Source organism: Petaurus breviceps, unplaced genomic scaffold (assembly GCF_028583685.1).
Source record: "Petaurus breviceps papuanus isolate PSGF00001 unplaced genomic scaffold, PetGlider_PUasm1.0 229, whole genome shotgun sequence".
Classification (NCBI taxonomy): Eukaryota; Metazoa; Chordata; class Mammalia; order Diprotodontia; family Petauridae; genus Petaurus; species Petaurus breviceps.
The window spans coordinates 39,280,578-39,304,994 of record NW_027185903.1 but is presented as its reverse complement, the minus strand read 5'-3'; the positions used below and the strand labels follow the sequence as shown (position 1 = coordinate 39,304,994).

Sequence of the window (24,417 nt, the reverse complement as noted above, 5' to 3'; positions counted from 1 at the left end):
TGAAGTGCTATTAACAGGCTCACATCTAGGCTTGTTAGTCAGCATCCAAACGTTCTTGTCCTCCTACCAAAGCCAGGTTTCACTTTTATGTCACAATAACTGAGGTAATGGTCACTTCTTCCTGCCTCTCTGCAGAGATTTTTAAAATATAGATCAATCAGGAGCCCCAAACTACGTGGACCTTGGCACCTCCTTTTCTCACTTGGTCTCTAAGGTTGGCTAACAGGTTGGTTAATTAGTTGTCTGAAAGCTGGAAACCAAAAAAGAAAGGACTGGGAGTAGAGGTAGGAGCCTACGACCCTTGTTTCCACTATGAGAGTAAGAAAAAAAAAACACCATTCATCTCAAAGGAGAGAAAATCCAGGATTCAGAGAGAGAAAGGCAGCTACTGCATGAGAGGCTGAAAGAGCTTCAGAGAGAGGTTTGGTCCCTCACCATCATCTGCCTGGGAAATGCCTAGCCTGGGAGGAATGCTAGCCTTTTCCCTCACAGTATTCTGAAACTTTAGGGCAAAAACCAGCATCTGTAATGCCTGTTTCCTTTGCACCTATGCTGAGGGAGAACCTACTTTTGACATTTTCCGTCTGCTCTTGCCTCTGTCTCTCCATCTCTGGGCCATCTGAACTGTGTCTTCCTGCCTTTCTCCTCTCCCTCTCCTTCTTCTTTCCTTTCTAACTGCTTCTCTCTATCACTTCCCTTTGGGCTGATGCCTTATTTCATGATTGAAACTGGGCTCCTCCCCATCTGTCAGCTTTTTAAACAAGAAGACTGGGGGCCCTTCTAATCAAATGCTTTTCCACCTCCACTATTGTTTATTGTTGTTGACTTGGGGTCCCTTCAGCTGGGGCTATACAGTCCCAATGTACAGCATTAGGGAAGGGAAGACTCATTAGGTAATATCGTTAAGGATTGCACCAGGTTTTTATAGACACCCAGGAAGACGTTTAGAGAATAGGCCTTGTATCTATTTAGGGTTCCAAGTTTGAAGACAAACAGGCATTTCTAAGGAGGGGCAGGGGTCATCCAAGTCATTTCCTCTGACCCTTGCAGTGAGGAATAAGTATGACAGAGGGGTAGGGAATCTGTTCTGTTTTTCTCCCCTGTAGCTTTGCCAGAGGAATTTGAATTACTCAAAGAAGACCTACTCAGGAAAGAAGGAGAGCTGAACCAGCTACCCAGACAGTTCCGACAGTCTCCAAATGTACCGAGCAAGAGAAAAAAAATTACCACGGGGAGAGGAACTCCTGGAGAGATGCTGGGATGGAGTCAAGGATCCCAGAGGAGGGGAACATGCTGCAGGGAGAGCCTGGAGATACAACATAGCAGGAAGGGAAGGGGAATATTATGAAAAGGTGAGACCATCAGGGGTCAGAGAAGGAGGCACCTTCCTTAATGGTGTTGGCTGGATTCTGCCCAGAACATTGGAGAGATTAGGACCTTTTAGGAACTTTCCATCCTATGTAATTATGCTAGGGCAATGTAATCAGAATACAGTAGAAAGAACACTGACTCTGCAATCAGAAGTCTTGGGTTTGAATTCTGCCTCTAAAATTTATGTGACCTTAGACAAATCACATGACCTCTCCAGGTCTCCGTTTTCTCATCCGTAAAATGTGGGAGTCGGACTGGCTGGCCACTGAGGTCACTTATAACTCTAAATCCGTGGTTGCTATCATTTCTACAGAGAGATTGGCTAGGTGGCACAATGGATAGAGCACTGGGCCAAAAGCCAGCAAGACCTGAGTTCAAATTAGTCTTTAGACACAATAGCTGTGTGACCCTGGGCAAGTCACTTAACTTCTGTCTGCCTGAGTCTCCACAACTGTGAAATAGAGATAATAATATCCTCTACCTCCCAGGTTGTTGTGAAAATCAAATAGGATAATATTTGTAAAGCACACTTAGCACAGTGACTTCTTTACACACAGTAATTGCTATATAAATGCCATCATTATTGTTGTTATGGCAGCTAGGCAGACCAATGAATAAAGTATTCTGGAGTCAGAAGGACCTGAGTTCAAATCTGACCTCAGATACTTACTAACTTTCTGACCCTGGGTAATTCACTTCGCCTCTGTTTGTCTTAACCAGCTGCTGGAGAAGGAAATGGAAAAAACCACCCCAGTATCTTTGCCACAAAAACTCCGTGGACAGTGTGGGCCACAAGATCATAGAGTCAAACACAACTCAACAACAACAAAATTATTATTATTTCTTGCCTTTCAAGAGGACAACCTAGACTGTAGTGGAAAGCTTAGAAGAAATCTTGAGCATACAAATCCCAGCATATGCCCCCGACCTGTAGACAGGAACATCTAGTTGTTGCAGTAGATGTACCCCTAAGGAAAAAGAAGCCTCATCCAAACAATGACCAAAGTGCCTCCTAAGGCATTATACGTTCCTCACCAAGTCTCACCAAGAAAGTTTCCAGTCCACAGTCTGGTTTTCCATGACCAGACACAGATCAGGGAAAGGAAATGGTGACTTCAATATACCTCCTGTCAGTTTTCCACAAAGGTTCTCACATAGTCAGCTCCAAGCAGTCAGGACTCAGAATGAACCAAAGAATGACAGAGCAGGAGGGGACCATAGAAGTCCAACCCTGTCATCTTACAGAAGAGGAAATTCAGGTTCAGTCAAAGAGAAGTAACTGGCCTGAGGGAACACATCTAGCTAGTAGCAGAGTCAAGACCAGCACTTAAGTCTCAACTATCCTGCCTCCTCAAAGACACCCTTGTCTACACCTTCTGTTTGCTGAGCACAGCAAACCCTAGGCTCATCCCTATGACTGTCCTTGGAGCCTGTAGCAGCAAGCACCCTGGAGTCCCTAGGGTGGCTGCTCACACAGGTTCTTGGATCTGCTTTGATAAAGGAAAGCAACTCAAAATGGGTTAACAAGCTTACTTTAATCAGTCAGATATGTATCGTTTACCTTGTTCAGGGGAAAAAGGTCAGCACCCGAACTTCAGAATATACAGACAGTATTATCAAGACATTAACAGATCAAGTAGACAGCTTTCCAAACTGTCCAACCATTACATCCATACCCAGTCAACATCTGGGTTTCCACATCTGGGTTTTTCAAAGCCGGGGGACTCTCAACAACAGCTTCCCAGAATTCAGATCAAATCACAGAACACTTCTCAAAGTGAGTCCCAAACAAAGCTACACGTCAGGGCTTATATAGCCTTCTCCTGGCTCAGAGAATGTAACAACCTTATTGACTCACTGGCCAATCAAGAAGTATCTACTGAAAAACATCTTTAAAATTTACATTCTCATTACAGAGCCCTAGAGCCATTTCAACAAGTGAAAGACTGAGAACCCTTAAGGTACATTAGGCCAGGGCTAAGCTGAAAAGGCATCAGACATGACGGCATTGCTGACTAGATTTTAAAAACATTTTGTAAAATTGTATGGCGCTGTTTTCCCCCTGGGGCACAGCTGTCACAAAGGGAAGAAGATGTAAATAATCTGATGAATATGAGAGAAATACCGGCCCCCTACATTGAGCAGGCATCGGAGAAGAACCAAGGAAAAGAGAAGATGCATATGGAAGTAACTGTCCTATAGGAAGGCCCAAGATTGCCCAGGAAGAAGTAAGTCAAAAGACGTTGAGAAGAGACAGATTGACCTGTTTAATGGCAGGATAAAGAGCCAACATTGTCACAGTATCCAGGGACCTTGGGCAAACCGTATGAAGGTCCTTCCTTTATAGACTCATGAGCTGGGGATGATACAGAAATGAGTTAGATCTGTAGGTCAATGATTTGAATCTCTCTGCAAAAACCATGCTACAGCTGTACAAAAATGATTACTCTTAGTTTTATTGCCAATGGCTTCTCAAAGATTTATCATAAAACCTTCTGAGTGTTACCTTCATAAAGTCTTTCTGTCTTGTCTACTCCTGCTGAGAATTAACACAATTCTCAGTGCTGCCAAGAGTGGAATCAGTTCCCTCAACTGTAAAATGGCAACCTAAGTCTCAGGATTGCTGTGAAGATTAGAGGAGATAATATTTGTAAATCACTTAGTGCATGGTGGATGTTAAATAACTGTTGTCATTTTTTGTTATTATTGAAGTAGCCTTGCCAGTTGCTTTGTCTCTCGTACCTGGGGTATCTTTAGAGGTGAGGGGCATTGGCACTCCATGCCTTTGTGAATTTGTGAATTCTATCACTCTAAAAGCATGTTTGTCACCCAAACTGCATCCTTGTTAAATGGAGGAGAATATTATAATGTGGAGAAGAGCTCTTCCATCCTTACTTTAGAACAAAGAATCTACACAAGATGTAGTCATCTAAGAAAATTGAAGATTTAATTTTAGAATGAGCTCCTAAAAATGCTGAATTTGCCCTGAGAAAAGTGTAATTTTACCAGGATGACTCTTTCATCCCCTATAATTCTTTCTCACCTCAAATAATGGAAATTTCTCCTCCTGAAATATCTCAGGTTCATAGATTCCTAGAATGTGGGAGGTGGAAAGGGCTGAAATCATCTAGTCTGCTTCACTCAGTTTACCGATGAGAGAAGTAAGCCCACAGACAGGAGGTGATTTGCCCAAGATTATCCAGCTAGTTATTGACTGAGCATGGTTTGAAATCTAGGTCTCTTCACTCCTGTCCAAATTCTCTTCCCACACCACTGTACTTATCTCTCTTTTAGTCTTTGGCCTGGGCAGGCAAAAGTCACCCCTCCCATCCCATAATGCATCTACTTGTCATGATGCTTTCAGAGGGGAGACAATGCCGCCGGTCAGAATCCAGCTTCAGAAAACATTCTAAATTCTAGCTGTTTAGCTCAGAATCACCAACATTCTTTATTTCTCTCAGTCTGTGTGAGAGTGTGGGTGATGTGATGGTTTGTTTTTAATAGGGTGAATATTCTACTGGGTCTCACTTCTGGAACTGATTTCACTGGTAAGTGTCTGGTGGAAATTTCATCTAATCTTAGAAATTGTAAATGTAATACATAGGGAAATAGCTCTATATAGCAGAAGGAGCACTGGAATTAGGATCCAAATATCTATGTGTGTTCTCATCTCAGCCCTGGCCCCTTCCGAGGGGGTGACCTTGAACAAAATATTGAACCTGTTAGAGCCTTGATGTTCTCATCCTTAAATTGGATCAATAACATTTGAACAATTTGCCCTATAAGATAAAGGGGATCAAATGAGATGATTTACATTAAGCACTTTGTAAAAAGGTTTTCAGGTATGCTCCATACCTCGTAAACACAACAATTCAATGGCTGATGCTATGGAAAACACAAACAGATGGACAGATAAGTATGCTGATAACTTCAGAAAGTGTTTCCAACCCTGTTCTTGAAACCTAGATCTAGATGAGAGAATGAAAGCCTAAAAATCCTTGGCAGATGATTTATTTTTAATTTTCTTATCTCAAATCATGGGATTTTTTCAGGTGCATGACAAGACTCATAATATGATAAAATAAAAGGATTGCTGCACGCTGCCATGGAAGATCTGAGGCTAGAGACGAAGATGAATATGGTAAGGATCTAAAGATATGTCTCATCTCATTAGGAATTCAACAATCCCAATCACAAGTATAGTGAATGCTCTCTTGTCCATTCTGGTTGGTGTAACAGCAAGCACCCCAGAATCCCCAGGGTGGCTGCCAACACAGGTTCTTGGATCTGCTTTGCTAAAGGAAAGCAACTCAAAATGGGTTCGCAAGCTTACTTTAATCAATCAAACATATCATTTACCTTATTCAGAGGAAAGTCAGTACCCCAAACTTCAGAGTGTACAGACAGAAATTACAAGAAAACAGAAAAACATATCGAGCAGACAGGCCTCCTACTGTCTTGACCATTACATCCATCCCTAGTCAGTTACCAGAGAGGGAAGCATCAACATCTGGGTTTTTCAAAGCCGGCGGGGGTGGGGGTGGGGGGGTTCAACAGCTGCCCAGAGTCTCATCTGGTCAAATCACACAACACTTCTCAAAGTGAGCCCCAAAACAAAGTCTCCCATCAGGGCTTATATAGCCTTCTCCTGGCTCAGAGAATGTAACAACCCTCTTGACCCACTGCCCAATCACAAAGTATCTCCTGAAAAACAAGTGTTCCACCACAGGCTCCACATGCACTTAACCTAGGGGCAGGGAATATCTTAAAAATTTACATTCCTGTAACAGTTGGGAAGTATCTGAAGTATAGTAAATGCTCTCTGAGTCCATCATGGCAGGGAAGTAAAGTGTTTGGATTAATCACCTATTGGAGTCAAGACGGAGTGAATCCCATATACTATTTATGTGACACTAGACCACCACATGCCAGGGGTTTATATCCTTTTAAAGGAGGTATATAATTCCATCTTCTTTTTTGTCCTATTGGGGATGGAGGTTGATTGCTACTGACTGTCAGGGTTTGGGATAGAAGGGGTGTTGGATGGGGATATGGAGAAGAAGACATTGATCAGCCACTAACTGAATGATACTCTCAACTTGTTACCTGGGAAGGGAGTGAACATGTACTGACTTCCCAGAGCTGTAAGGGAACGTGGGCTGGCACCAGTTCTCTCATTTGGCATTGGGTTCGTAAATTGGTAAGGAGTCAGGGCATCAGAGGCAACTGCCCTGTATGCCAATGAAAATACACTATATTGCCAATATGTCTGCCCCCAACACGTACCGTATGTACACCAAGTCAGTAGCAATCAACCTCCATCCCCAGCAGGAGAAAAAAGAAGATGGAATTATATACCTCTTTTAAAAGAATATAAGCCCCTTGCATATGGTGGTCTAGTATCTCATAAATAGTATATGTGACATATTCCACACATGGATCACCAGTGTACAAATCATTTAGAATAACAGCATCAAATTCAAATAGAAAAGGGGGCCACCAAACTCTCCATAAGAATCTCTGTAGGCCACGTACTGACTTAGAAAATATGTTAACCTTATCTATGTTTATTATATTTTTGTTTATTTAATTATTTCCCAATTTCATTTTAACCTGATTTGGACCTCACTCAGGAGTGTTATGGGTAGCTAGATGGCTCAGTGGATTGAGGGTCGGGCCAGAATGGTGAAAAGACTCATCTTCCTGAGTTCAAATTTGGCCTCAGACACTTCCTAGCTGTGTGACCTTGGGCAAGTCACTCAACCCTGTTTGCCTCAGTTCCCTCAGCTGTAAAACCAACTGGAGAAAGAAATGACAAACCACTCTAGTGTCTCTGCCAAGAAAGCCCTAAATGGGGTCACAGAGAATCAGACGCAACTAAAATGACTGAACAATAATAATGGTTGGTTGGTTGGTTGGTTGGTTGGTTGGTTGGTTGGTTGCTGTCTTTCATTCTCAAAGAGGACCCAAATGACATCACTATGTTGGAGTCAAGGTACAATGTGTCCAACTGTGAGTATTATGGACCTCATATAGCCTGTAGGTCACATGTTTGACATCTCTGTATTCTAAATTTTAGAATACAATAAAATATACTTAATACCAAAAATATGCTAAACCTAACTCGATGATTCAGCATCCAATACTTCTCTAATGATTCAGAAGGCCCTTTATGATCTGCTAGTGCCTTGAGGTCATCGTGATGAGGAAAAGCATACCACCAATGCACATAGAAGTGCTGGTTATAGGACTTTCTGGTTGATAGAACATAAGCCAACCCAACTTCTGCTGCTTACTAACACTACAGCATCAGGTCACCAGCCAGTTATTCTCCATTCCAATTATCTCATGGAAAAGCTCACGTGGGACCCTAAGCCATCCCTGGCAACATGCCTTTGTTCTGTTTCTATATAATAGCTGGCCTGACTTGGAATTGATATGGGGATCCACCATTCTGTCCTCCTGCTACTACAGACTGAGTCTCATGAGTAAACTCCCCTAAACAACCTAATTAACCTAAGAAGTCTACACTTACACAACCAATGGGCACTTCTTTATCCTGAATCCTGGCATTGACTCTGAGAGTCTGTGTCTCTACAATTGGCCCATCAGGGCAGAACAGATCAACCCTTTGCATTTGACCTTACAATTGACATAGCTGACAGAGTAGTCTGCCCTCCTATAAATCTTGTATTCTTATAGGTTCTTGAGGTTTTTTGTGTCATGGATCCCTTTAGCAATCTGGTGAGGTCTATAGACCTTTTCTCTGAATCACGTTTTTAAATAACTCAAGGAAATAATAAATTTCAGTTAAAGTTTAATGAAAAATAACGATGTATGTAATTTTTTCCATCCAAGTTTAGAGATCCCATGAAATCTAAGTAAGCTAGGTAGAACACCAGGCCTGGAATCAGGAAGACCTAATTTTGAATCAACATCAGATACTCCTTAGCTGTGTGGCCCTGGGCAAGTCATTTAACCTCAAGCTTATTCAGTTTCTTCATCAGTAAAATAAGGATAATTATAGCACTTACTTTCTGGGGTTGTTGTGAGAATCAAATGAGGTAATAATTGTAAAGTGCTTGCAGACCTTAAAGTGCTATATAAATGTTAATTTTATTATTGTTATATCTATTCTTGGACCCCACGTTAAGAACACTTTGTCTAGAATATTAAGCTAACTATAAGAAGGTAAAATTGAATACATAGAAATGTAAAATCTTACCTTTCAGTTCAAAAAATCAATTTCACATCTTCAAGATGGTAGAGGTATAGATGGCTTTTCATCTGAAAAAGTTGAGGTTTTTCAAGAATGACAAATTCAATGTGACTGACCCCTAAAACGTAATGGGATCTTGAGCTTCACTGAAATAGATATTGTCCAGAAAACAGAGTTGATGGTGCCCCTGCACTTCTACTGTGCCCTGGTCAGACGCCATCGAGAATATTGAGTTCGGTTTTTACCTCTCTAATTTAGGAAGGACATTAACAACCTGGAAAGTGTCCAGAGGAAGGAATCTAAGACAGAGAAGAGCCTTGACTTCATCCTAGGAAATTTAGTCAAAGGAGCTGGGGATGTTCTGTCTGGGAAAGAAAAAGTTTGGGGGATGGGGAGCTGGGAGGTAAAGAGAGGGGTATGAAAGCTGTTGGTTTTAGTATAGAGAAAGTATTAGCCTTGTTCTGCTTGGGCCCAGAGGGAAGAGCCATAAGTATTGGGTGGGAGCTTCAGGGAGGCAGATTTAAGCTCAATAGGAGAGGAATGGGGGGAACTCCTGACAGTGTAATGCAGAAGGAGAACAGAAGTAATCTCTTTCCCCACCAAAGTCTCCAAGCAAAAGTCATTTGATTCCTTGTTAGAGGAGGGAGCCAGCAGAGGGAGGTTTTTCATGTTCAAGTACAAGTTTTCCCTTCCAATCCTGAGATCTTGTACCAATTCGTCTATCTCAGTTTCCTCATATGCAAAATGAAAAGTGAGACTAAAATGGTCTCCAAAATCTTCCAATATCTCTGCCCTAAAAGATCATTTTTAGCTCAACAACTGATAAGATAGTGCAGGATTTGTGCCCCCAGACTGAAAGGTGTTGCGAGCAATCAGTCCCTTAGCTAAGGAGATGCTGTTTGTGCATTATAAAACTTTTATGGAGGATCTATAGGGTGCTAGACTAGATATAACCCTACAGTCCCAAATCAGGTGGTTGGAGCTGGAAGGGAACCTCTCAGGGTTACTTTATCAAGTGAGACAGCTTGTGTAAAAGAACTTTGTAACCCTTAAAGGATCTCTTCTTTCACTCCATAGACTGCAGATTCTTGTTTATCACAGTGTCAAAGGTGGGAGTTGATCCCAGCTCCTCTGACCACAGAGCCAGCCTTCTCTCTATGGTATCATGCAACCTCCCACCTCAGCCTCCAAAAGATATGGCTTTGATGTCAAGATAAGGGTGTACTCTTCCTAGACCTGTGTAGGAAGCATGGAGCCTTAGGGCGCATCGGTAGTGGTGTAGAAGGATTGCTCACTGCCATACTCCAGGAAAAAAGGAAATTAATAAAATTAAGAGACATCCCAGTCACTCAATGCTTTATGAATATCTCATGTATTATCTGATCTCATCTCACAACCACCCCTATGAGCTAAGCAGAACAGGTAGGTGTCATTCATTTATCCTCAAGGAAACTGAATCAAGCAAGAGTCATTTGGCGCTGGGATTTCCCAGAAATGTTGCTGTCCCCGATGATTGATTCCGTTGTCCCCATTTAGTACCTGAGGGTTTTTTTTAATCATCTTAACGTTTTATTAGGTTAACAGCATAGCTTTGCCATTAATAGGATTTCACTGTCTCCAGACTCTCTCCCCAGCCCCCACCCCCATTTCTCCTTGTCCCTTGTTCTTCACTTTCAGAGGGATTCTATTGGATGGCCTAGCCTCAAGCATGTAATTACCATTAAGACAATTACCATGGACTAACTTAGCAAGCCTTGTCTATGTGTAGCCACTGTAAGAGCTGAAGTAGAAAGATCAGCTTCTCCTTCTGGAACAAAAACTTTGCCATAACTAGGAGCAGCTTCCTGTTCCTGCCTTTAAAGCCCTGTTACCTAATATCTGGGTACTTGTCTATAGTCCAAGTTTTTAGCTCAGGGACTTACATCAGGATGCAGAAATGTCAGTTCACACATCTGGCAAGGGAATAATTTTCATTCTTCATTTCTACCTTCAGCCTGTAAGGACTTTGACTGATAATTAGGGACCTATTGGGCAGCTAAGTGGCACCACAGCACAGAGAGCACCAGGCCTGGAATCAGGAAGACTCATCTTTCTGAGTTCAAATCTGGCCTCAGACCCTTACTAGATGTATGACCCTGGGCAAGTCACTTCAGCCCGTTTTCCTCAGTTTGCTCATCTGTAAAATGAGCCGGAGAAGAAAATGGCAAACCAAGAAAACCAAAAGCCAAGAAAATCCCAAATGAGGTCACAGACACAATTGAAACAAATGAACAACAATAGTGATTCTGGGCAGAATAGCTAGAAGAGATCCAAGTCTTCAACATCAAACTTCACTGCAATTTAGGTCAGCAAATAATTATTAAGTACCGTGTGCCCTTTATTAAGGCTATGTGCCAAGCACTGAGAACAGAAAGATGAGAAAAACATAATCCTTGCCTTCAACGAGCTCAGTCAATCAATACTTATTAGGTGCCTACTATGTGCTAGGAACTGTAGTAACCACTGGGGATCCAAATAAAGGCAAAAAGTGGTGCCTGCTCTCAAAAAAAGGCTTCTTGTAAAAACTGGGTTTTTAGCTGGAACTTGAAGGAATCCAGGAGACAGACATGAGAAAGGAAGAGAATTCTAGGCATGGGGGAGAGTCACTGAAAACCCACAGAATTCTGGAGGAAGAGGCTAATGTCACTGCATCACAGGGTATCTGAAGGGGAATGAGGTATAAGAAGTCTATGAGGTAGGGGCAGCCAGGTGGCTCAGTGAGTAAGAGCACTGGCTCCAGTGTCAGGATGACCTGGGGATCGAATCCGGGCTCAGATACTTAGCACCACACCCAGAAATAACTAGCCATGTAACCTTGAGCAAGTTACTTAACCCTGATTGCTTTAAAAAAAAAAAAGAAAAAAAAGTCAATGAGGTGTAAGAAGAGTTAAAAGGTACAACATACAGCAGAGAGAGAGTTAAAGCAAGGGTGTGATGTCAATAGTCCAGGCATAAAGTGAGGAGGACCCGCCCCAGGATGGCATTTGTGTCAGAGAAGAGAAGGAAGCACCTATTAGAAATGGTATGAAGGTGATGGATTGGATATGTGGGAGAGGGTCAGAAAAAGTGGGTAGATGGTGAAGGTATGGGGGGGGGAGGAGAGGGAGAGGGAGAAAATTTGCAACTCAAGGGATTGTAGAACTGAATGTTGTAAACTAAAAGCTAATTAATTAATTTTTAAGTGGGTAGTCAAGGATAACACCTTGTTTTCAAATCTGTGGAACTGAGAGGAGGTGGTGCTGTTGACAGTAACAGAGTAATTCAGAAGAGGGGAAAGTTTGGGATGAATGATAATGAATTCAGTTTGGGACATTGAGTTAAGGATATCTTTGGTTCATGTGGTTTGAGATGTCTAACTGGTTATTGGAAATGTGACTCTTGAAGATAGGACAAAATTTAGGCTCCATAAGTAGATCTGAGAATCATCAGCATGGAGATGACCTATGGATCCATGGGAACTGATGAGATAATCAAGTGAAATAGTATAAAGGGAGAAGAGAAAAGATCCTAGGACAGAGCCCTGAGGGATACCCACCATTAGCAGTCATGACCTGGACAAAGACCAGCAAGAGAAGACAATGAAGGAGCAGTCAGACAGGTAGAAGGAGAACCAAGGGATGTGTCACAAAAACCTAGAGAAAAGGAGAAAGCGATCAACAGTGTCAAAGGTTGAAGAGAGGTCAAAAAGGATGAGAATTGAAAAGGGTCATTAGATTTGACAATTAAGAAAGAGATCATTGACAACTTTGGAGTGAGCAGTTTGAGAGAGAGAGAGAGAGAGAGAGAGATGTATTGTTGAAAGCCTTCTCTGGAAATGTAGCCACAAAAGGGAGGAGAGCTATGAGAAGACATGAGATGATAGTAGGCATGGGTAAATCAGGTGAGTTTTTGGACAATGAAGAAAATATGAGGATGTTTATAGGCACTAGTAAACAGGGAAAGATTGATGATAAGTAAGTGGGTATAAATAGAGGAAGCAAGCTTCTGTAGATGATGAGATGTGATGGGATCCCTTGTAAAGGGTTTTGCCTTGGCAAGGAGAAGGTCCACTAGTGAAGGAGGCTACAGTGGCAGGAGGTGTTTGGGTGATGTTAGATGAGGGGAGAAGAGGCAACTCTTAGCAAACATGAGGGAAAAAGAAAGAGCCTTTAAAGGCTCAAGTTTTTCAGTGAAAGATGAGGCAAGAACTTCAGCTGAAAGGGTAGAAGGAAGAGGAACCTGAGGAGATTTAAGGAGTATAAAAACACTTTAGAAAACTGCTATGGTGAGTAAGATAATGAGTTTATGAGGGAGGTGTAGATTTGTCTTGCAGCAGTGAGAGCTCAGTTGAAATTGTATAAAATAAATTTGTAGTGGACCCAGTCATCATGGTTTCATCCAGTTTTATCCAGCAGCAGGTTAGTAATGGGCTGGTGGAAGCAATTTAAGACTGAGATTTATCAGGGCAATATCATTGATAGAATAAGGACCCCCAGAGAAGAAGATGATATAGAGTTGAGCTTGGTCACCAAGGAGTCAAGATGGGGAAAGTGGAATAGAACTAATTAGAGATGGTGGCCTGGCAAAGAATTGAGCGATGGAAGGATTGGCGGTCCCATTGAAGGTGAAGAAGAGGGGTTGGGACTGCAAGACTGAAGGAGAGGTAGGATATCAACAGACTGTGATCAGATATGGGACTTTCAGAATTCATGTACAGGGAAGTGGGGCATTTGTGGGTGACAGCAAAATAATGGGTATTACATATCTCTGCATATACGTTACTGAAGTAGGGTAGAGAAGTAGGTCATGGGAAATGAGAAAGTTGAGGAACTGTGAGGTTAGAGGATTTGAGGGAGTATCAATATGTACGCCGAATTCCCATAAGTATGAGTATAGGAGTTGGAAAGGGAACAAAGAACATCAGCCAGTCACTGACCTCATTGAGAGAAGGGAATGTTGGTACTCAAGGAGCAACCAGAATTTTGATTGAGTGGTAGATACAGATTGAGGAAACCTCAAAGGAAGAGAGGTGACTGGGTAATGATAGTAGAGGGGGAACCTAGAAGTAGAAACAAGGAGCAGGACATATTCCAACTTTCCCACCTTGACCAGTGAGTAGAGGGAAATGATCAAAAGTACAACCAATGCTGGAAAGGGTGGCCAGGGAGGCTGTTGTCATCAAGAGAGAGTCAGGCTTCAGTGATATCCAGAAGATGGAAGGAATGGGAATGGAAAGGAAAAGATTTAAGATGAAAGCAAGTTTTTTAACTATGAGTAACAGTCCAGTGAGCATTGTAGAAGAGGTGGGTAGCCTCACAGTAAAACAGTATACAAAGGAAGGGGTCAGTCTCAGAACTCACCAACCCCAGTGATCTAGAGAGAACATTTAGTAGTAGATTGGAGAGGGTTCCAAAAGTGTTAAACCAGTTTCAGTTTCCTATAACAGAATGAAAGGAACTCCCAATAATAAGCTAAATTACCCAAAGAGCATTATGGAAAAAAAAACCTCATAAAATATGAATAAAGACTGATATAGAAAAGAAAATAAGCAAAAAGTCTAGAAAAATAGTCAACACAATGAATAAGTTCTTTTTTTTCTTCCTTTTAAATAGTATTCTATTTTTCCAATTACATGTAAAGGTAATTTTTAACATCTTTTTTTTTTTATTTTGAGTTCCAAATTTTCTTCCTCCCTCTCTCATCTCCCTCTTTCCCTAAAATGGTAAGCAATTTTACATGAGTTATATATGTACAATCATATAAAATCTATAAGAATAAGCAATTCAAAGTAAAGGAAGTTAAGCTAACAACCCTCAAGGAAGGGTTATATTACTCAAGTATTATAATACTTGAGATCCCTCAAAATCACAAGAGTAACTGCAAGAACCTCCAGAGTGGTTCAGAAGATCAATAAAAGAGTTAAAAGTAGAAATAAAATAAATTGGTATAGAAATTAGGAAAGTTAGTGCTTTCCAGTAAGAAATCTATAAGACAAAAGGATAGAGAATGTAGAATAAAAAGGAAACCCTTCCAAAATGGTAGTTTCTCTTAAAAAAAAAAAAGGAAAACGACAGATTTGGGATATAAAAATACAGAAAAAAATTAAATAATCAAAAGACACAAGATTGGAAAAAGACATGAGTGTTGTATAATACAAGGACATTGGGCTTGAAGATAGGAGAATGTGAAAAGACAATATAAGGATTACGGGTCTTCCGGAAAACATAGTTTTTTTTAAAACTTGTGAATAATATAGGAAAATTGCCCAAGTCATTGAAAGCAGAAGCTAAAGTTAAATCTGATCCAATCTGACAAGTATGCATTAAGCATCTACTCTATGACATAGACAACTTTTATGGGCAAAGAATATAAGGGCCAAAAGGGGAGAGGCTTAAAAATTTTTTCAGGAGCAGGGAAGGATTGAATTGATACCTCTGGAATAAATAAAACACATTTCCTCATTAATAAATCCAAATAGGGGAGGGGGGTAGTACAAAGGAAAATCTCTCAGGTGAGCAAGGGACCATAAGGATTCAGAAAAGTATCATCTTCTAGGCAGAGGTGATTTTAAAAAAATAAGTAAGGTGGGTGTGATTTTCTTAATTACTTGCCATATTGTGGAGGCTTTGTGAGAACCAGGATAGAGTGTTTTTGGCCAGGTCCACAATACATGAGTAGGAACAAGATTCCATTCACAGAGGGGGTGACTCTAGGGTCATGTTCCTCCAGAAGTAGGAAGGTATTATAGGAATCTTACAGAGAGATTGAACACCTCAGAAAAAAAGTATCTTCTCTAAGCAGGGGTGATGTTTCTTGGGACTACTTCCTTCTCTAGGTTGGGTGTCTAGGGATAAAAATCTCAGAGGATGAGTGGACAGAGACATAGATCAAGAATGAGGATTCTGACATCAAGAAAGAGAGATAGTGAAGGAAAGGGAAAAGAATAGGATTGAATCTGAAGCATTCCCACTACACCCCACAGCCTACTCTATGAATTAATATTCCTCAGAATGAAGCTCTTAAGAGTCAAAGAGAGACAATGATGACAGTGGTGATGAAGGTAAGGCAAGAGAAGGGTCTATAATTGTATTAGTAGGAGAACAGTTAAAGGAGAGAGTGAAGTTTTTGGTTCCCAGAAGCCCCATCATAAACAGTGGTCATAGAGAAATTAAAGAATGTATAAATACAATACATGAATGAGAGACTCTAGAGTATTCTAGAAGGAAAAAAGAATAAGAAAAGAATTGGATTAATCAACATATTTTGGAAAGGGCATTAAAAATGAATGTCATATTTTTTAAGATATATTAATTTTTTATTTTTATATCACAAACATTTACAAATCATTCCCAGCTTGTGAGAGATTGCTTGTGACAAAGTAAAAAAAAAGTAAAAATAATAATACAGTGACCCCATCTAAAAATGTATGCAACATTTTACATCTGTAGCATTTCCCTTTCTATTTTTTTTTAAATGAACTGAAATCTATTTTCTCTCCTTCCCATCCTCCACACTAGTGGAAAAAAGAAAAGAAAAGAAAAACAATTTTATTATAACAAATCTACATAGTCAAGTAAAATAAATTTCCACAATGGATATAGAGAGAGAAATACCGCAGTGGATAGAATACCAGGCTTGGATTCAAGAAGACCTGCATTCAAATGTGGTCTCCAACACTTACTAGCTGTGTGACCTTAGTCAAGTCACTTCATCCTGTTTTCCTCAGTTTCCTCATCTATAAGATGACCTAGAAAACCACTCCAGTATCTTTGCCAAGAAAACCTCAAATGGGGTCATGAAAAGATGGATACAATTGAGGTGATTGAATAGCAACAACAAAAAAACAGATTTCTCATTTTGTACCATAAATCTATCACCTGTCATGGATGGTATTTTTAATCATCAGTCCTCTGTAATCATGAATGGTCATTGTATTGATCATAATTCTTACAGCTTTCAAAGCTGCTTGTTTTTACAGTGCCGTTATTGTACAAATTTCGGGAGGGGGGTGTTGTTTGTTTTTGCTTTTTGGGGGAGGGGAAGGTAGGGAAATTGAGGTTAAGTGACTTGCCCAAAGTCACATGGCTAATTTTGTGTAAAGTGTCTGAGGCCGGATTTGAACTTAGGTTCTCCTGACTCCAGGGCCAGTGCTCTTATTCACTGCACCATCTAGCTGCCCCCACTGTATAAATTTCTAACCTAGTTTTGTTCATTCCTGCTCATTTCATTCTTAATTATTTTACAAAAGTCCTCAAAATTGTTCATTTTGGTCATATTGATGTTATCATACACACTGCTATTCTAGTTCTGCTAATATAAACACATGTTTCAATGTCTTTTTGAAATTCTCTATATCCTCGTTCCTTATAGCACAATAATACTCCACATTCCTATACCATGACTTACTCAATAATTTCTCAATTGATTGGCATACCTTTGTCTTCCATATCCTTTTGCCACCACAAAAAGAGCTGCTATCGATATTTTTGCACATATAGGATCTTTTCATCTTTCTTTGATCTCTTTTGAGCAGACCTAGCAGTGTTATGGCTAGGTCAAAGGGAACGTCTTGTTTGGTAACTTTTTGCGTGTAATTCCAAATTACTTTCCAGAGTGGCTGCACCCATTCACAGCTCTAACAGCAGAACAACAGGAAATGTGCCTGTTTTCCCACAGTCCCTCCAAAATTAATCATCTTCTTTTCTTTTGTCTTCTTTGCTACTCTGATGAGTATGAGGTGGAATCTCAGAAAATTGCTTTAACCTAGTTTCTCTGATTAGTAGTGATTTAGAACATTTTTTTTCATGTGATTGTAGATAGCCTGAGGTTTTTCCCCCTTGAGAATTGCCTGTTCATGTTCTTAGGTCATTTATCAATTGGAGAAAGGTTCTTATTATAAAATTTTCATCAGTTCTTTATAGAGGGTGTCCCAAAAGACTTTGGGGTCAAAGAGGAGTTGAGGATAGCTTTCTGTAGAAGATAGGATTTTAGAAGAAATGAGGCGGCCAGGTAGCACAGCGAATAAGAGCACCGGCTCCAGTGTCGGGATGACCTGGAGATCGAATCCCGGGCTCAGACACTCAGCATCACACCGAGAAATAACTGGCCGTGTAACCTTGAGCAAGTTACTTAACCCCGATTGCTTAAAAAAAAAAAAAGATTTTAGAAGAAACTTAAAGGGATCCAGGGAAGCCAGGAGGAAGAGCATTCCAGACATGGGAAACAAGAAGAGAAAATGTTGAAACCAAAAACAAGTGGAACAGCAAGGAGACCAGAGTACTGTTTCAAAGAGTACATGATAGGGAATAAGAGCTTTGAATGCCAAACAGATTTTGTATTTGCCCAAAAGACTTTTGAGGCACCCTGTATCTTGGAAATAAGATTTTTATCAGACAGCTTGCTGCCAAGTTATTTTTCCCCTGTTAATTATTTGCTTTTAATCTTACCTTTATTAGATTTGTTTATGCAAAAACTTTTAAATTTTATGTAATCAAAGTTACTCTGTGATCTTCTCTAATCCCTGGTTGTTGTGAACTTTTCCTGTGTCTATCAAACATCTTATAAGCAATTTTTTCCATGTTTCTCTCATTTGTTTATGATGTAATCTATTATATTTTATCTAGGTCACATACTCTTTGGGAGCTTATCTTTGTATAAGATGTGAGATACTGGTCTAAATCTAACTTCTTCCATACTACTGTCCAATTTTCCAAGCAGTTTTTGTAAAATAGTTTTTATCTAAGTAGCTGAGGTCTTTGGATGGAAGACTTCTGCCCTGGGCCCCCTTAACTTCTCCCTCTATACTACTTTACTTGATGACCTCATCAACTCCCATGGATCTCCATGCCAAATATTCTCAAATCTATCAATCCTGCCCTCATCTCTCTGTTGACCTCTAGCTTTACATCATCAGTTGCCTTTTAAAGCATCTTGAACTGGGTATGTCCTAGACATCTTAAATTCAACATGCCCAAAACTGAACCCATCTTTCCTCCTACGTCTTCCCCCACTCCCTTCTAGACCTCCCTATTATAGTCTAAGGTACCGCCATCCTCCCACTTTCCTAGGCTTGTGACCTAGCTATTGTCCTCATCTCCTCACTGTCTCTTAAACCCCACATCCAATCTACTGCGACAGCCTGTTGGTTCCACCTTTGCAACATCTCTCCAATACAACCCCTCTCTCCTATGACACTGCTACCACTCTACTACAAGCCCTCATCACCTCACACTAGGATTACTGCAATAGCTGCTAGTGGGTCAGCCTGCTTCAAGTCCCTTCCCATGTCAATCCATCCTCCATTTAACCACCAAAGTGATTTTCCAAAAGCTCAGGTCTGACTATGTCACACACCTCCTACTCAATAAATTCCAGTGGCTCCTATCACCTCCAAGATCAAACACAAAAATGCTGTTTGGCATTCAAAGTCTTTTATAACCCTTCTACCTTTCCACTCTTTTTTTTTTTCTTTTTGGAGGGGGAAGGTAGGGCAGTTGGGGGTTAAGTGACTTGCCCAAGGTCACACGGCTAGGTTTTTCTGTGTGCACGTTAAGTGTCTGAGGCCAGATTTGAACTCAAGTCCTCCTGACTCCAGGGCTGGTGCTCTATTCACTGCACCACTTAGCCACCCCCTTTCTAGTAGTCTTCTTACACCTTATTCTTCATGTACTCTCCAAACCAGTGACATCAGCCTCCTGTCTCTTCACAAAAAAGTAAAGGGAGAGGACAAAAAAATAAAAGAAAAAGCAATCATAGAAGAGAACAAAAATCTCAAGGAATTTGGGAGTAGGAAAGGGTAATGAGGGAAGGAGAGTTTGATGAGAGAGTGGGTAGGGGTTGGTAACCAAGGTCATATCTTTGTATAAGATGTAAGATGTCATATAAGGTTAGGTCATATCAGCAAAACAAACCTCAGAGACTAAATATTGGTTTAAAGAGAAAGATATAAAATAATTTGATGAAAGAAAACACATATGTAGTATTTTAACCCTACAGGTGAATGATTAAACTGCCTAATAAAACTAAAAAGTATAAAGGGATGAGTAAGAAAACAATTCATAGCAATTTTCTCCATAAATAAATAAAAATACAGGTCTCAGCTAGTAAGTATCTGGATCCAGATATGAACTTGTCTTCCTGACTCCAGGTACAGTGCTCTGTCCATTGTGTCACCTAATTACAAATCATAGGTCATTGATTTGGAGCTGAAAGTAACTTTACAACCCCCTCATTTTATGGATAAGCATTAAGTAATATTCCCAAGTTCACATAAGAATATTTAAAACATAAATAAATGTAAAAAGGTAGAAATAACAAACTTAATATTTATAGACCAAAACTACATAAAAATACAGATTAGTAAAGGAAAAAGGACCAAATGAGGGAGATCTAAATGAAGGAGGCTAAAAACAAACTGGGTGTATAAAAATATCATACCAACAAAAGTTTAAAAAAATCACATGTGGCAACATATTGATATGTATAAGATGTAACTCAAGTAGTTTTCTGAAAAAAAAAGTTTCTCCTACAAAATATAATTACAAAATAGAAAATGAACTTAGGAATGTAGCATGCAGTTTTTAAAAACTAGGAGGTAAATTAACAACTTCAAAATAAGTTTAAAGTAAGAGGTCTCGAAAATTAGAGGAGAGATTTAAAAAATGGCAGAAATGAAAAGACCATGGAACTGATAAACAAAAATAAGAGATATCTTTTTGAAAACATTAATAAAATCAATGAACCATTAGCTAACATCTTTAAAAAAAAGGAGGAAAATCACATTATCAAAATCAAAAATGAGCAAAGTGAATTCATAATGAACAGATAGGTAATAAGGTAAATTATCAGAAATTGCTATTCCAAATTACATTCCAGCCAAAGTCAAAGGAAATTCACACCTTTTAGGAGTGAGGCAAAGGGCTACTAGGGCAAGAGTCTTTATAAATATCTAAACTAAAATGGAAATTTTAAATCAGCCAGTTTGAGAAAGAAAAATTGAAAACTTGAAAAAACCATACATGAAATACTGAAGAATGAAACCTTGGTGTAGATGGATTTATAATTTAATTCTACTGAATGTTTAAAAAACCACTAATATTTTAGCTACAAAAATTATTTTCAGTAACAGAGAAATAAGAAGCTTTACTAGACTCCTTTTATGGAACTAATGTGATTACGATAAGTAAAACATGGAAGAATAAAGCAGATAAAGATAACTGTGGACAAATTTCACTAATAAATATTGATGTAAAAAAATTAAATAAAATCTTCACCAAAAAAGATACAACAGTATTTTCCAAAAACTTCAATATGACCATCCAATATTGTGGTTCATTCCAGAAAAGAAGACTGCACATTAGGAAAATAATTGGCATAATTTATTCTAGGAGAAAAAAAAACTATGATTATATTAATACACAGAACAAAAAAAAAGCACTTGACAAAATGTAGCATCCATTAGGGGTGGCCAGGTGGCTCAGCGAGTAAGAGCACTGGCCCCAGTGTCAGGATGACCCAGGGATCGAATCCAGGCTCAGATACTTAGCACCACACCCAGAAATAACTGGCCGTGTAACCTTGAGCAAGTTTCTTAACCCCAATTGCTTAAAAAAAAAATGTAGCATCCAGTAGTATACAAAAAGGCAGTATAAGCTACCAGATGGGATTGAAAACAAGGACCTATCAGCCCTCTTCTGCCATGATAGCATTTTGGTAGTGGAAGTAAAAGATCATGGAAGGGTTAACTGAACTACTACCAGCTGCTGTTAATAAGATAGTATGTGCCTTCCTGTGGGTTTGACAGCTCTATGTAATTAGAGAGCTTGCATGCATGTGGCCCCATTGGCTGCTTTTACAGTGGGGATTAAAAAAAATATATTTGAATGTATTTCTTGGTACGTTGAGTTTTATTGTTCATTTTCTCCTAGTGGAAAATGGTTAGCAATTTGCCTACAGTGCAGAGCTATGCTGTTTATGCAGCTGAAAACTTATGACAATTTGAGATAAGTATTTCTGATACTGTTGTAAGGCAAAACAGGTGCACTAACTGCATTAATAAGGCATGCAGGACTGAATTGGTAATAACCAACTCTAGTAATTATACTAAGGAAAGGAATTAACATGACAATTTTCTTTGAAAAAATAGTTGGCATCTCTGCAAAATATAGTGCTTCTTCTAACTTTGATTTTTTTTTTATTTCAATGTATTTTTATCAAAACTGAGTCTGGTAGAATGGGATAAATATAATGGAAAGAGAACTGGACCTGGAATCAGAAGGCCTGGGTTCACATCCTAATTTTGCCATCTATTTACCATGTGACCTTGGCCAAGTAAAGTAATTTCACCTCTCTGGGCCTCAATTTTCTCACCTGCAAAATGAAGAGATTGGATTAAAGGACCCCTACGGTCCCTTCTCACTCCAAATCTATGACTCTAGATAAACCTTTTTATTTATGCAATAGAGAGAAGGTACACATTTTTGGAATCTTTCTGGATCTCTGTTTGTTGTAAACAAACTAAATATTAGCTAAACTCTGATTGTAATGTGATCTCTGGACGTTGTTCATTTATAAGAATATTCATTTACTATGACTCTCATGATTGTTTTTCAATTTGTTTCAATTTGTTTTCAACTGTTTTTCAATAACCATATTTTCAAAATATGGTTAGGAAACCATTTTTTAAAAGCCTAGCTATCATTTTGATAAATTTTGGTTTAAAGGACAATTATGAGACCTGGAAAAATTGACAATAGTCAGAAAATGGCAAATGCTTATTCGTTGTGTCCATATAAGCCTTATATCTTTAAATATTCTAATTGACAGCAAGGAATTTAAAAAAGAAAAGAAAGACAAAATCTTGTCACAGTCATAAATCCCACTGTGCTTACACAGCATGCCTGATACTTATTACATTACACCTTATCCTCTCTTATCCAATTAGCTTGTCCAAAAGAACAACAGTTAAGACTTTAGTAAAGGTATATGTTTATAGTTTTATGACAACATAAATTCCAACAGCTGGTCTATTTCATTCCACAGATCTGCTATGTCATTGCTGGAAATGCTAAAGAATTCGGAGGGAGGAGGGTCTCGAGAAGAGGGGTAGGAGGAGACTTGGCTACCTCCTTTCATGTGTACTTAAGATAACTACATGACTGCAGTTCTATGAATAGAAGAGGAATGCCTAATGGCTAGAGCCAAGCTAAATAGAGACTTTCCTGCTATCAGAGTACTGTGTGATCAAATGTGATCAATTTTCAATAAAATTAACTACCAGTAGATAAGGAAGGACATAAAGAAAAGGAGAAAGAAAATAGAATGAAAAGCAACTTTCTCATTAAAAACAAAGATTTCCTCCAAGATTAAGGTAGTAAAAATGATGTATATTTTTATGTTCTGCAACAGTTGATATTGGATGTGTGCTTATGTTCTAAGGTTTTGGAATCAACTTTCCCAAAATGAATATCATTCTCTGTAGTTAACCTTGTGCTCTCATATTCCATTAGGTGAAGCATTTAGGCTATAAAATTCAGCTGGCTGCTACTCGAGGTATTATCTACATAACCATTTCTCCTTACAGTGGATTATTTCTCCCCCCTTTTCAAAGCAGCAGGGTTACATAAAACCTTTAATTCTTAGCAAGTAGGCCAGGTGCTGGCGAGAGCACTGACTTTGACAAATGAAGTCTTGGGTTCAAATCTTAACTCTTCTACTAAGTACCTGTGTGAATTTAGTCAAGATAATTTATCTCTTTAAGGCCTTGATTTTCTCATCTACAAAATTTAAGAGATTGGACCAAAACATCTTTAAGGTTCCTTACAGCTCTAAAGCCCATGGAACATGCTGTTCAGAGAAATTTGAAAGCAAAGCAAAAATGATTTCTGATATCTGATTTCATGATAGTGTTTCAAAACCTGTTGTATAATGAAGGAGCTGATGATAGTGAAGTTTCAATAACTACATGGGGATATGGAACAAGAAATAGTCCCTGGTGAAGTGACTTGAGCTGGTCACAAAAAAACTGCCATCATGTGTTCCGGAGTATATATATTTTATAGGGTCCTTTATAAACAAAATTACTTGTTTTTTTTTCAATATTTTTTGTTCCTTTTATTGAGAAGATGAAATAAATGTTTTGTTTTGATGGTCTGAGATTATCTGTTATCTGTGAAAATTAAAATAAAACGCCACTGTTCTCAGAGCCATCACTAGGAATTCTTGACCCAGAGCTAAATCCAGTTGGAGTGGTGAATGTATGTGGTGGTGCCATTGAGAACAATAGAATTGTGAGTGCAGTTGTACTGGAAGAGGAGGACAGCCCATCACCTCCAGTCTAGTCTACACTGGGGGATTGGGAGGAGGCCAGACCCAGGGGAAGTCTGTCATGGTGACAAGACATTGGGAATGGACCCAGTGGTTGTGATACCATACTATAGCCCACACTGGTGGAGAACTACAACATGCAGTGTGGAGGTGGTGATCTCCAAGGGAAGAAAGTGTGCCCACAATCCTCCCCCCTGGGGAGGAAGCATGCTACCCTTACATTTCAGTAGCCTGGAGTGAAATCTCAGTTACCCTGAGCTAGTTATAACACTGAGTAGGTTGTCCTGGATTTTAAGAATTGCCTTCACTTTTTCTGATGCTTCGTTATGACTTGCAGACAATTCTGGCTTCAGAACACAAGTTTTGGCAGGTCCTGCCCAGCTGGAAAGGTTTGTGATATCCACTTAAGGGAAGCTGGGACAATCTTAAATTGAGAGAGTTTCATCACTAGAAATCTGGCTATCACAGGACAAATTTTGACAGAG

General features: G+C 39.5%; 1 protein-coding gene across 10 annotated transcripts in view; it reads left to right on the top strand.

Moving 5' to 3' along the window:
- LOC138167538 (restin homolog) overlaps nt 1–23,761 on the top strand; it is a 31,406-nt gene extending 7,645 nt beyond the window's left edge. For 2 of the 10 annotated variants that reach the window (XR_011169923.1, XR_011169919.1), the window contains 3 exons: nt 4,876–4,919; nt 5,424–5,512; nt 22,649–23,761. Coding sequence is in view for 3 of the 10 variants with exons in the window: in XM_069096522.1 (XP_068952623.1) it covers nt 1,107–1,166 (60 nt within the window). In the remaining 7 variants the exon portion in view is untranslated. Of the gene's footprint in view, nt 1–1,106; nt 1,326–4,875; nt 4,920–5,423; nt 5,593–9,667; nt 12,837–22,648 lie in introns of those variants that run through there. The other 8 variants (XR_011169922.1, XR_011169918.1, XR_011169917.1 and 5 more) reach the window with 6 other exon arrangements.
- Nucleotides 23,762–24,417: the final 656 nt, after the last annotated feature.